The sequence below is a fragment of the Oreochromis aureus genome, linkage group 1 (assembly GCF_013358895.1).
Source record: "Oreochromis aureus strain Israel breed Guangdong linkage group 1, ZZ_aureus, whole genome shotgun sequence".
Classification (NCBI taxonomy): domain Eukaryota; kingdom Metazoa; phylum Chordata; class Actinopteri; order Cichliformes; family Cichlidae; genus Oreochromis; species Oreochromis aureus.
The window spans coordinates 39,515,754-39,529,307 of NC_052942.1; the positions used below are offsets into that span (position 1 = coordinate 39,515,754).

Here is a 13,554-nt window from a genome sequence, read left to right on the forward strand (position 1 = left end):
GGCTCGTTTAAACTACTCTTCACATTACTGTACTCTTCAGAGTGACTCATGAATGCACCAGAAGCTCTGATGTCTCACATTTTCTGCAGACCTCAAATGCAACGTGCATTTCTACATCAGTTTAGAGCCAAGCGTGTGAAAGTCGCGTCAGGCGATCTGCTCACAGATTTAAGTCTGTAAAGAATTAGACATTTGCACAGGAAGCTTGTGGAAAGACATGATCGAGCATTATGTGCATTTCTAAAACATAAGACCATTTTATGACTCATTTTTTCTCCACATTTGAAGATCTTTTCCAGAGTGTGAAGTCAAGTAATGAGTGTTTGGACAGTTTTTGTTCTTTTGCTTATTGTATTCGACTACAATTTATTCAAAATAGTAAATATGTGACTGAAACATTACAGCATGGCACAGGGTTGAAAACACAAACACTGTGTGCTTCACAATCTGAAGCACACAGCCGAGGCAGTGTGACGTGTGGGCGGTGTCACTGGTGTTTATTACTGGGACAGAAACAGCCAGATTTACATGATCATTGACTGGACAACCCAAAACGTTCTGTGAAAGTAACCCAAGACCCAGAATATTCGACAGTCGAGTCGATCAGCTGACCCTAAATCAGCTGAGCATGCTTTTCACTTCCTGAACACAAGCTGAGGGTTGGTGATAGACCCAGAGTCAGCTGAAGCAAAGGAGGGAAGGTTCGCATGGTTGAGTTCAGTTATCTCTGGCTCTCTTCCAATGAGAGGACCATTGTTGTGATTTGGTGCTATATAAATAAAACTGAATTGAATTATTAAAACGAGTCTGTAGGTTCCCGATCACTCAGGGTTTTCCTGTCTCACGTCTAAAAAACTTTTTCAGATCTAAAAGCTGGACGATGGCGTCTCTATAAATAAAGCAGCTGACACTAGAGATTAAACACCTGGGTCTCATGTCCGCCTGAAATAATTTCCAAGCGCCAGCTATCAGCCACCAGATCCCTCAAACCAGACCCGCACCTTAGTCCAAGTGTCTCTAATGAGTCACATGACAACTCTCAGGACCACCTCCAAGGGGACAACCCCAGTAGAGCTCAAACATGTGGGACTCCCAGTTAGCTGTTAGGAGTGAAAAAGTCTTTTGGGTGAGAGCCGAAACGTCCTGAAGCACCTCAAAGTTCATTAGCCAAACTCTGACAGCCCTGGCAAATCTACACATCCTAAACAAATCTCTGTACCTGCAAGCCGCTTTGCAGCCCACCTTCTCCTATTCAGCCGGCCTGAGGAACTGTGCAGGTGTCACCAACAGGTGACATCAAGTTGGAGCCAATTACTGCAGGTAGAAACGATCATTCACCTTTTGTCTAAAGCCATCCTGACTGATGCGATCCTTAAATGTGATTGGTTCTTCTCTCAAGTCAGTGTTGCCTTTAAGCTGTGTGGGAACATTGGAGACAAAGACAGGAAATGAGGTGCAATCCACTCACTCAGCTCAGTTTGTCCAGTTACTTTTGACTCTGTGAAAGTGGCGCTAGGAAAAAAAAAAAAAAGTGGTTAATTCAGTCATTTTATCAACGCCCTTTAGATTAAATCCACTCACATCTTGATCGTGTCGTTTTCAAATCTACAGTGATGGCGTGTCAAATATTTGTGTCCACACGACGCCAACGTGTGCGTTTGTTCTGGAGCGTTTATTAAAAAGTAAATACAAAAAAACCCCAAAACAAAACAGCAAGCAGAGAGTTTGATCATCAGGTCAACAACACACAGCAGCTCATCGCGTTTCTAAGCATTCCTGTTTACTACAGCTACAGCTAACAGTTCACTTCGCCTCAGCAACAGCACCAAGTCAACAGCTACACGTGTCCTATCTCAGGTCAAAGGTCACCAGTGGTTTCCTGGAGGTTTTTGTTTTCTCCAAACGGGTGAAGAGATGACAGCAGAAGCGCACAGAGAAGAAAGGAGTTTAGATACGATTCGAGTCTTTTTGTTCTTCTAGCTGAAGGAAGTTTGAAATAAACGGAACGTCCACAGGAGCAGAAGACTGAGAATCAACCTACAGATTTCCTCGTATTGCTCACGTCCTATTGGACAGCTTAGGATCAGTGGAGTACCCTGATTGGATAAAGGAGGAAAGCCTTCAGAAACTACAGATGGGAACACAACACACGTGAAAAAAAACTTAAATTTATCCCAACTTTATGAAAAAAAAATGTACACTTTAAGGTTTCAGCCTCAAAATCCTCCATCGAACACGGTGCAGAGAAAAAAGATTAAAAACAGATGGAGACAAAATAATATTTAAAAAAAAAAAAATTTAAATTTGGATCACAAAAAAACAAAAACGGAAAAATTCATGTGCCCGCATTCTCCAAAAGAAAAACAATTAAAGCATGTCAAACATAAATATACAAACACATTATGCATTTATGCATCATCAACCACTTTTGGGTTAGAAAATAATTAAAAGTTTAAAGTGCAACAAAGAAACAATGAGAAATACTGATTGGAGAGCAGATACTGATTTCAGGGTTAATAAGGATTTTAGTTGAGTCCCGACGGAGGAGCGCGAGTCCCGTCAGCTCATATCAGACGTCACTGCAGTCCAGACGTTTGGCCATCGTCTCATGAGAGTCTGTTCAGATTTAAGACCGTCCTGTCCTATAAAGTTCCCATCGGTCTTTGCTCGTTTTTGCCGCTCCTGTCGTTGGCTGAGGAGGAAATAAATCCAGGAAGAGCAGCAGGGAGGCGGCAGAGGCCTCGGGGTGCTGGCTGACACCCCGCCGCCCGTCCTGCAGCGACATCGTGGCGTCCGTCAGGCTGTCAGCTTCAGTCGTCCTGCAGAGAAACAAGAGCGTCAGCCAGCAGTCATGTGACCCTTTAACTCACCATGTCCACACTACTGACAATAAATGTGAAAACATGTCATTTCTCTTCATTTCGCTCCTTTCTAGAGCTGATCTTTTACACAAAGTTCTTAAACTTTGATATGAAGCGATTTCGTCTGACCTCTGAGCCAGCAGTTTACAAAGCATCCCGACAGCTCCTACAGACTGTCCACTAACGCCTCTGCATGGACCACAAATCAAACCGACACCTGTGCTGCCCTTACTAACCTCTGCTCAGAAGAAAACAAACTGCACTGGGTTTAAATATTTCTTTTCTTGTGCACTGCTGACATTTTTTAAACCGCTTCCTTGTGAGCTCCCAGTTTTTACCCCTGAATTTAGTCTGGAAACTTTCTAGATGAGAATTATAACTGGTGCTCGGAGCAGAGTCTCCATCTATGCCAGACAGGTCTTCAAGTCAAAGAGTGCAACAGCTAAGAAGCATTCAGGTGTGTTTTTTAAAGATGCGTTGTGCGTCCTGAAGCTGTCACTAAAGGCTGTGACGTCCTGACGCATTTGAACACCGTCAGACGTGATGTTTGCTCAGCACCCACACCACTTCCCAGATTTGGCTTCCTCCAACTTCTACATAAAACATACAATTAAAGTTAAAGAGTTAAATCTGGCCAATTTCATGCTTTTTACAGCCATGGTTCAAGAACGTCATGATAACAGTTCCCGTTCTAACCAAAAACACAGAAACATGGAGGATTTTACCCAACAGTCATCGGGTCGCTGCTAATACAGGAAACAGCAGCACCTTTGCTATCGTTACCTGAAAATAAACTCTGAGGCCATGTCTTCATAAACATTTGTTCAATTAGCTTCTGGTAATCAATACGACCTCTCACCGAGCATTTCTGTCAAAAGTGGTCCCAGAAAAACCAGCAGGAGCCAGTCTAGATGATCTACAGAGGCTGAAACCTCAGACTGTGAGCCTGACTGCAGTGTGAACGAGCAACAACCAGAAGTGTTCCTATCAAACTGACACAAACAGTGTTTTCAGATTTATCAGTGCAGACATGGAAGTAAGTAAGCAATCCCACAATCCTCTGCTCATCAGCGAGGACGCTCAGCCAGGCCACAGAGCAGCAAGGGGGGAGGGACGGGATTTATCCGGACACCAGCGCACTCAAACACCCACCAACAGTCGGAAGTCACGACACCGTAACAGAGACAGAGAGGCGGCTCGTTTGGTTTTAGCTGCTGCAGATTCAGAAATATGAGTAAATAAAAAAAGCTTCAGGTGTTTTTATCAGTTTCATCTGAGAGCAGCACAGAGAGGAGCAGGATTAGAGACTGGATCACACTGCTGGCCTCGCTCCATTAAGGACTAAATGGTTTATAAAAATAACCTTCCAGCTGTTTCCGAAGCCTCTGAGTGCTTTTACGTCTCCATAATGGCTTTTTGTAACCAGACCTGACTGAAACTGGAGATCATCACATGGGCTTTATCATCCATCCTTCTGGACACTAAAGACAACTTTATTTTAAAAAGTAAACAGCTGATAAGACCTGAAAGGAGCAACTGAGGCCATAAACTCACCAGGAAAGTATTAACTGGGACATAAATCATACATTTTAAAATAACTGCACTTCTTTTTCAAACTGAGCAGTCGCCCCCTGCAGGTCATCAGAAAGGATGCAGGTTTAAGCTGCTTTTGCACTCAGTGCCTTCATCGTTTATCTTCTTTATTATTCCCAGATGTTAATATAAGAATCATTTCTCATCTTTAATTTATCCAACTCGTCCTGCACCTCTCTGTCCTGGGATGAGATGAAACCTCAAACGTGTAAATTTCTGGTGGCTTGAACTCCAAAGAAGCCGATGATTGATAATACAAGACTCCAGCAGCCGAACACACACACACACACACACACACACACACACACACACACACACACACACACACACACACACACACACACACACACACACACACACACACACACACACACACACACACACACACACACACACACACACACACACACACACACACACACACACAGAGAGAAGCTCTGTGGTTAGAGGTGAGGAGCATTAGATGGATGGTGGAGGAGACGGGGAGGGGGTACCATGCCATGCTGAGAGCTTCCATGCCAAGCTGTCCACCAATCAATCAGAATACACCCCCACCTACCTGCCCACCGTCCCCCACCAATGGGCTGGCTCTGTCTACCTGTCTGTCTGCAAACCAACCAATCAGACCACAGAATGAGGACACAGAAGAAGAAGGAGGAGGACAGACTGACAGCGGGCGTTCCTGGAAAATTCCTCCTCCACTCTTACAGCTCAGACCTGCGATGTTCAGGAGTCATCATCATTATTATTATTTACGCTGCCGCTGTTCCCACGCTCAGGCACCAGCGCCCTACATTTCCCACAATGCACTGCAGAAAAATGGCATGAAGGTTGCTGAGTGTTACAACAAAACATTTTTTCTACTCTTGGCACTGTGTGATGTCATAAAGAAGATATCCTCATATGGTCATCTCAGACAGAAGCCCCACCCACTTGCTTTTCAAACCATCAGTTACAAAAAAAAAAAAAAAAAAAAAAAAAATATATGGATCCAATCAGTAGAAAGTTGGCTCAAAAAGGGAGGGGCTAAACAGCCTTCTTCAGGCCAAGGGGATGAGAGCTGCACCAAGGCTCAGTGTAAGACAAATAAGGATTATTTTGAACTGTGAATCATGCAAAGCTGCTCTGGGGGACTTCAGGAAGAAGCAGGGTTCAGTTTAATCAGGTGACAGGATGCAGCCGTCCTCACAGAGCCGAGCTGCTGCTAAAACTACAACACTGAGCTAAGAGCTGAAATAATTTTAATAGCAACAATCCCAATTAATCATGTGACCTCTGAGCACCGTGTACCTGTGGAGAGCTGCGACTGGGACCTCCTGCGGGAGCTGCTGGGAGTTCTGGAGGCGGAGGAGAGGGTGGAGCCGGCGCTGCTGGCCCGAGAGATGGGGAGAGGGACCGGGGTCACCGGGGGGGAGTCCAGCTAGAGAGAGGTCAAAGGTAACTTTTGTTAATTGTCTCATAAAACCAATTATTTCTACTCCACATCACAACATTAACCCTGCTTTTATTCAACAGCTGATCATGAATAAACCAAAGAAGAAGAAACACGTCTTTACCTCAACGCTGTCGTGGGTGGGCGAGGATGACGTGGATGAGTTCTCGTGTTTCCTGGAGGACGAGGAGCTCAGCTCGACGCTGCGAACCCTCTGAGCGAACTTCAGCGAGCAGACTGACTCGCTCATGTTGCTGGGCAACGGAGAGACCTGACGAGGATAAACAGGAAACCGTCATCTTTATCAAAGCCGTGTGGGGTTGTTCAGGTTGCTGCTGTTATTGGCCAGCTCCTGGACTCACCTGCACCATCATCAGGGTCTTGCTGTCTCCGCTCAGCGAGTCCTGCAGCAGGTACGTGAGGCGGGAGTTTCTGAACGGGACGTGGGAGTGTTTGCTCCGCAGCGCGTTGATGACATCGCCGAGCGCCGACAGGGATTTGTTGATGCACTGAGCTTCTCTGAGCCGACTGCCCTCCGCCCCCGACTTACCGATCCGCTCCGAGCCCGCCAGGTCCACGAGGTTCAGCTTCCCTAAACCGGAGCACAGCAGAGTGAGCATCGCACAGAATCTAACCTGGATGTTTGTCCAGAGGGCAAACGGATGAAATCTGGACCCTTTATTGAAAGTTTTTGGGAATACAGCTGACTTGTAAAGATAATCTTTGAAATGAGATGACATTTTTGGGAGAGGAAGAGTAAAGTTTATGTGGAAATGATTTTTTTTTTTTTTTTTTTTTTTAAAGATGAAATATTTGGTAAATCAGGTTTTTCTTCTTAGAAAGAGGAGACTTTGATTTAGAAATTGTTATTAAAGGTGGTGACGGCTGATCTGATCCACACTCTGGTACCTTCTAAGGGCTGTTTGAGGGTTTGGTGTCCTGGTAATACCATGCATCAACACATGTCCTCACACAGATGCCTTAACAAACGTGTGTGTGTGTGTGTGTGTGTGTGTGTGTGTGTGTGTGTGTGTGTGTGTGTGTGTGTGTGTGTGTGTGTGTGTACCTTGCGTGCGGTTGCCAGTGGCTGTGTTGAATCCAGAGACCGTGATGATGAGCAGAGCATGTGACCGCGAGCTGTGCTCGTTCAGGTTGGTGCAGGCTGTCGCTCTGTTGACGTGACCCAACTCAAACACCTGCAGACAGGTAAACAGACTAACCATGAGCCGCTGGGAGCTCAACATGTCATTCCTGCTCAAGATGAATTTTAGATCCACATGTTTGGAAACAGTAAGAAAAACAAAAATCCACAAAAGTTCATTATTGTTTTTTGTTTTTTTACATTTGGTTTTGCTGTAAAACAAACACAAGCTGTCATCCATCGTCACAGGAGGGCAAATGATCATCAGGCATTTTACACAAGGACAAGCAGGAAGTCCTCACCTTGTTGATGTCCTCGGGACTCTGCACGGTGATCTCGGTCAGTCCGGGGACGTAGAGTTGGCCGCTGCCATCGGGATTCATCTTTATGTCGAGCTTGTCAGACGGATTCTCCCCGAGCAGGTCCCTGAAGGCAACACAGTCGTTTGAGTGCCTGCAAGCTTCGACTCAGGGCCGCAGTGCAACAACGAAGGATTAAAACAGAACTTAGGGGTCCTCAGAGGTCTGAAGAGCATGAAACAAATCTTTAACCTTTCACCAACTGCAGCTCGTGAAGCCTTTCTTCCATTTCTGCGTTTTTCTATCGATCTGTTTCGTGTTGTTCAGTCTGATAATCTGAGTTTAATCTGACCTTCAGAGCTCTGAATGTTTCTGCCAAGAAAACTTTTCGCCAGATGTCGAGCTCTGACTCTCTGCACAGATGTTTTGTTACACAACAGCTGGACAGATGGAGACGAACAGATTTTACATGATCCAGCTTTACATAACTGCTCTGCAGCTGCTCCCATACGAGGAGACGGGAGTAAAACCTGCGACAGACCTCCACACTTCAAACCCTGAAACACATCCTCGCGTTTCCTCATCGCTGTAAACACAAACACTGTAGTTTACATTTAAATAAAGTCATCATCAGTCTTCAGGGTCAGAGGCCCTCAGACAGCTCTCTTCGTTTCCTCACCGCAGCGTCTCGTTGTAGATTTCCACCATGCTGACGGTGATTTTGTAGTCCCAGTCTGGAGCTTTTTCCGTCACCTCGGAGAACAGCAGCCGCAGAGCACGCTGGTTGATGCCGGGATTATCAGCGACACCCTGAAGGCCCACAGGCAGAGGAGGCGGAGTTTACAGGTGTATTCAGTGACATCTCGTTTAAATTTTACTGACATTTGAATTTGTGTCTTGTTATTGGACCAAAAACTGAGCTTTTCTGAGCGGATAAATGTAAAAAGCCCCGTCCTACCTCCATGGTGTAGGTTTTCCCGGAGCCGGTCTGCCCGTAGGCGAAGATGCAGACGTTATAGCCATCAATACAGGAAGTGATCAGAGCCTGAACCTCCTGAAACACCTGATGAGCCAATCAGAGAGGTAACTGGCAGGTTAGACGCACAAGCTACTGGTTTTAGACACCTTTATTCACAATGACCACAAAAATCATGACCGATGGGGTATCTGCTCACAAGCTGGCACTTTTAAGACGAGCCTCTGACCTGGAGGTCGTTTTGGGCTTCAAAATAATGAAGTTCAACAATCTAAACATCATGCAACTTCCTGTTCCGAGGACGCTCACCTCTTCCTGCGTGGCGTGAGGGGGGAAGACTTTATCCAGCTCAAAGGTCATGACCTTGCCCTTGTTAGAGAGGTAGAGGATGGCGTCGTCGTCCGAGTCGAAGCTCAGCATGGTTTTGGCATCGGCGGAGTCCTGCTCCTCCTGACTGACCGGCCGGACGCGACAGAACACACGGATGTTACCTTGGAGACCAAACACAGCAGCACGTGGGATTTAGAACATTTTGTTCTGACCAAACAGATGAGATCATTTCCTGCATCTGCACAGGTGCTCAAACATCAGCCAGGTGAGATTATCGGTCTCTACCAGAGCAGCTTTCCATGAATCATGGCTCAAAGTAATCCTTTATCCTCCGTGGAGTTCATTCTGCGTCTGAAACAAGCCGATTTAGAGCTCTGCCCTCTTTATGCCAACTTTATTCTGATTGGCTGCCCCTCCTGTACCTGTGTTTGATGTTTGGAGTAGCCTGATGCTTAAGTTTTTGGTATGAGCTCATCAATAAGACATGACAGGAAACGAGAAAAAACTGGTTCTCACCTCCTTCAAAATAAAATGCAGCTATATGGTCCATGTTGCAGATTAATATGTGCTTCTTTAAAGCTCTTTAATATGCATTTTTGTTTTACTAAAGTAATAAAATCTGTGATCAGGTGTGTGAGCGAGCAGATGAGAACGGGAGCTTTGAAACGTTTTAAATGCACAAAGACGTCGGACAGAAAACACGAAGCTTGTTTCAGACCTTTGAGTCGAACCAGCTCGTTGTGGCATTTCTTCCTCAGGTTCATCTCTCGCTTGTATTTACGCAGCAGCTCCTGGTTGGTGCTGCTCACCTCACTGATCACCTGGCAGATCTGACACACACACACACACACACACACACACACACACACACACACACACACACACACTTTATATTTTCACAATCGCATAAAAAAGTGAAAATGAAATGACTGCAAAATCATTTGCATGAATTAACACAGTTTTTTTTCCCCCATTTAAAGGGCATCTTGACTCCACCCATCTCTGAGCGTAACCATGACGGCGGGGCTCTGACTCACCTCCTGTTTGGCCTCCGTGATTGCTTTGTCCAGCATGAAGGGGAAGTCCTGTACCTGCCTCTTCAGACAGTTGTAGTCCGAGGTGAGAGTCCTGAGGGCCGGCTGCAGGCTCAGCAGGTTCATACGCACACCTGTAAACAACAACAACGACGACGACAAATGAAGCTAACGAGGAAGCGTCAAGACCTGCAGTTCCTCCAACATCCAGCAGAGGCAGCAGTGAGTCAGTCCCCATAGACTCCCATGTTAAAACTTTACAGCAGAAAGAAACGTGTTTACAGCCTGATACACAAACTGTCTGATCTCTGCAGATGATTTCCTCCTTTATAACACTTGGTCACTCGCCTGCATGAAAGTTTGCATTATTAGGGGCGTGGCCTCTGTGACTGACAGGTGGATGCTAACACAGGCGACTGTAGCGGCTAGCTTTCTGCTAGATTTCACCTCAGCTGAACTGGACCTCTGCACCGTGTTTGTGCTGTTGGAGCATTTTTAACGTCATCAGGTGACCAATAACATGGCTGCTGTGAGGTCACTGCACTAACAGACTCTCCAAAATGTCTGTGTGATTTTATTTGGATGTTACCAAGAACAGAGGGTACCTGCGTCTCTGTGATGGATACATACAACATGGGAATGGTCACCGAGTCATATACACAGTCTGCGGTTCAGACCAACAGGAAACTGCATCTGACCTGCGAGGTTCTCGTGGACGGCCTTCATCTCGCTCTCGGCTCGGATGAACGCCTCCTCGATGACACGGTTCTTCTCCTCCTCCAGGTTCTGCATCTCTGCCTCCAGCTGACCCTGAGCTCGCTCCATCTCTCCTTCATAAACCAGGATCTGGAGGGCGGATGCACACAGGTGGAGGCCGGTGTCAGAATACACACCCCAGCACATCGTCAAGTTTCTGCCTGTGCGTTCATCTGTATGACGAGCCTCACAGAAAACGTTTAAATATCCCCGATTCAAGTTTGACTTGTATCCATAACGTTAAACATTATGTGAAATGTTGATACTAATTAATGACATTTTGACCAATGAGAATAAAGCTGCAGATAATATCAACTCAAAACTCAAATCTACAGTGGACATTTTCACTAATAACAAATTCATTTTTACTAGTGAAAAATAAACTGTAGGCATCTTTAATTAGGATTGGACTAAACTGAGTTGTTGATGTTACTTAGAAACTCAAATTTTAAATATAATTTCACATTTACAAATATCTTTAAGTACAGCTAAAATTATTGGATTCACAAGAACTCAGAATTTAATTTTACATTTCAAACAGTGAATTTCTTGGAGGATAACTTTCATTAGCAGACTGTTTTCATGTTTAATTAAAGTTATATTCAGAATAACATTACATCAGCTATACCGGATACACCTGATCACAAAGCTAACAAGACCAAGGAAACACTTCAGACTTTGGTGACGCTTCAAATGCAGCGAGGAGAAAAAACCTTCAGGATTACCAGCAAATATCAGTTAGCCAAGCAGCAGTTAGTAAATATTTTTACACACTGTCAAAGCGAACAGCTAATACAAAAGCTAGTGTCACATCACACAGGTGTACCACACAGGTGTATCAGGAACATACAGGAAGGCTTCTTCACACTGCTGACTAACGGGGTTTAACGTGTTTCCACGATTTGAAAAACTAAATTAAACACCCAGCAGCTCATCGCCAGGTTAGTTGTTACCTGTAGCTGGGCTAACAGTTTCTTTATGCTAAACTAGAACAACCAAAATAAAAAAAACTTTAAATCTTAGTGTGAACACGGTCTGCAATAACCAGGGGAGACGACAGGGAGCACTGGGACAGTTACTGGGACTGTTTAAATATCACACACTGGATGATCACACAGGGTCTGAGGCTCTGAAGCGTCCCAGTTAAACCAGTTCAAACCACTGATTTTAGAAACTCTCATAAGCTGCCACACACCCGTTCCCTTTGTCTTCATATTCAAATTTTTATGCAATTAAACGAGATCTTTATGTTTCCATCACATCGTTGCACAGCTGTTTTGCCCTCTTGTACTTCATGAAAAGGCCTCATGTAATCATTTTTTAATAAAACTTATCGTGTCTTTGCAACAAATGATGGCGTCAGTGGCCGACGTGTCTGGTTTATCTGGCAGCTTCAGAGCCGGCGCTCTCAGTCAGGGGCGGTCGCTCGCTGTGACCTCTGTTCTCTGAATATTAACAATGTCACGGGGTAGGCGGGGAAAAGGACTGGGTGGCCAACCTTCGATAACCTGCGGACCACCTCGCTGTTGCGCCGGCCGACGGCCTTGGACAGGAGGCCGCACAGACGGCCTCGATCAGCAAGCAGCTGCAAACGGATGCATGCGGAGAGGAAAAGGTGAAGCGTAGGGGTTAACGTGGAAACTGGCTGATGTGAGGTCTGCTCACAGGAGAACCTCATCACCTGCCTCACCACACCACAGGTGAAGAAAACGTCTGGTTCACATCAAAATGATTTATTCTGACCCAACATCGTGTATTTTGGGGAATTTCGTAGTTTAAAAAAAAAGCACTGAACAAACTTCAGCTCGTCTCCTCCTTCACGTTCATAGAGCTGCTGGTGACAGCAAAGAGGAAGACGAGGAGGAAAAGCTGGCTTCTGCAGGTTGGGTCATGCAGCACTTCTGGAGCCTCACTGAGGTTCTTAGGTGTCTGTGACTCTGACGGTAACCGGACGAGCTGACGTTCGACTGCAGGTGAACTTACCTGCGTCCTGAGCTGAGCGCAGGTCCTCTGCGACTCATGCAGCTGCGTCTCGAGCTCTCGCAGCAGCTGCCTCTGTGCAGAAAGCTGCTCCTGCAGGGCGTTGTTCTTCACCTGCATTTCAGCCACAGCTTTCTGAGAGTCTGCCGACTCCACCTCCACCGTCTGCGTCACATACTGAGGATCACACCAAACAATTAGAGCCGATTAGATTTAGTTTCCACCCGAGACGATGCTTCATTCTCATGGTACAGTTACTCAGTTACTTCAGATCTAATGGAACTCATGAAAAACTGAAAGCATGAATCTAATGCATTCTCATTTAACCTGACCGGCATCCTCACTTTGACTCTGGGGGGCGTGGCTGCCTGTCTGGCGAGCTCCTCCTCGCACTCCTGCAGCCGGAGGGTGAGTTTCTGTTCAGCCTCCCCCTGCCTCCGCCTCGACTCCTCCAGCTGCCTGCGGCTGTCGTCCAGCTGCCGGGTGGAGTCGTCCAGCTGCCGTTGGAGGGCCTCCGTCCTGGAGCTTTTCTCCAGCAGCTCTCTCTCCAACTCAGCCAGCCGCCGCTCCCTCTGACGGGCCTGGGTCTCCCAGCGGGACACCTCCCTCCGCAGGGCCTCCACATCCTGCAGCACACAGCAAGGAGTTTAAACTCGTCAGCACACCTGGAGCAGGCTGCTGAGTGAGCCTGCGCACATGCACGTTACCTGGCTGTGGGGGCAGTGGCTGCAGCTGCAGGTCTCTGCGGCAGCGTCGAGCTTCTGAAGCTTTGAGCTCCTGCATGACTTCAGCTCCTGCTTCAGACGCTCATTCTCCACCACCAGCAGCTCCAGCTGCTTCTCCAGGTCTGTCGCCCCCTAAAGGACACAAAGACACACAAACCCCTTAATGTCTGTTAATCAGAGTGTAACAACATTTAACACACCTGCACATTAGGGTCCTCACAAAAGCCGGCCCAGCAAAATTTGAAATGATGTAAAATGTGAAAAAGAAAGCTGTGTGTTTGTGTTTGTTGCCACTGTTTTTGGGCAAAATCAAACTGGTGCTGTTTAGTAGGAAGTTGGTTTGATGTTTGCATGTCTGCAGCACTGTAGAGTCTTCAGGAGGGATGCATTAACCTGGCAATCAATAAAACTGATTTAAAACAAGTGA

The 13,554-nt window shown here is 46.2% G+C and overlaps 1 protein-coding gene across 5 annotated transcripts in view; it reads right to left on the reverse strand.

Annotated features, from left to right (window-relative positions):
* Window positions 1-1,653: 1,653 nt before the first annotated feature.
* The window catches only part of kifc3 (kinesin family member C3), a 42,026-nt gene continuing 30,125 nt past the window's right edge, over window positions 1,654-13,554 (reverse strand). For 4 of the 5 annotated variants that reach the window (XM_039613849.1, XM_039613833.1, XM_039613843.1 and 1 more), the window contains 15 exons: window positions 13,110-13,259; window positions 12,735-13,028; window positions 12,406-12,579; window positions 10,365-10,512; window positions 9,670-9,800; window positions 9,351-9,462; window positions 8,612-8,793; window positions 8,285-8,389; window positions 8,006-8,136; window positions 7,330-7,453; window positions 6,953-7,082; window positions 6,249-6,478; window positions 6,011-6,157; window positions 5,745-5,874; window positions 1,654-2,819 (listed from right to left, as the gene is read on the reverse strand). In XM_039613849.1, coding sequence (XP_039469783.1) covers window positions 2,797-2,819; window positions 5,745-5,874; window positions 6,011-6,157; window positions 6,249-6,478; window positions 6,953-7,082; window positions 7,330-7,453; window positions 8,006-8,136; window positions 8,285-8,389; window positions 8,612-8,793; window positions 9,351-9,462; window positions 9,670-9,800; window positions 10,365-10,512; window positions 12,406-12,579; window positions 12,735-13,028; window positions 13,110-13,259 — 2,211 coding nt within the window. In that variant the 3' untranslated portion in view covers window positions 1,654-2,796. The remainder of the gene's footprint in view (window positions 2,820-5,744; window positions 5,875-6,010; window positions 6,158-6,248; window positions 6,479-6,952; window positions 7,083-7,329; window positions 7,454-8,005; window positions 8,137-8,284; window positions 8,390-8,611; window positions 8,794-9,350; window positions 9,463-9,669; window positions 9,801-10,364; window positions 10,513-12,405; window positions 12,580-12,734; window positions 13,029-13,109; window positions 13,260-13,554) is intronic. The other variant, XM_039613836.1, reaches the window with a different exon arrangement.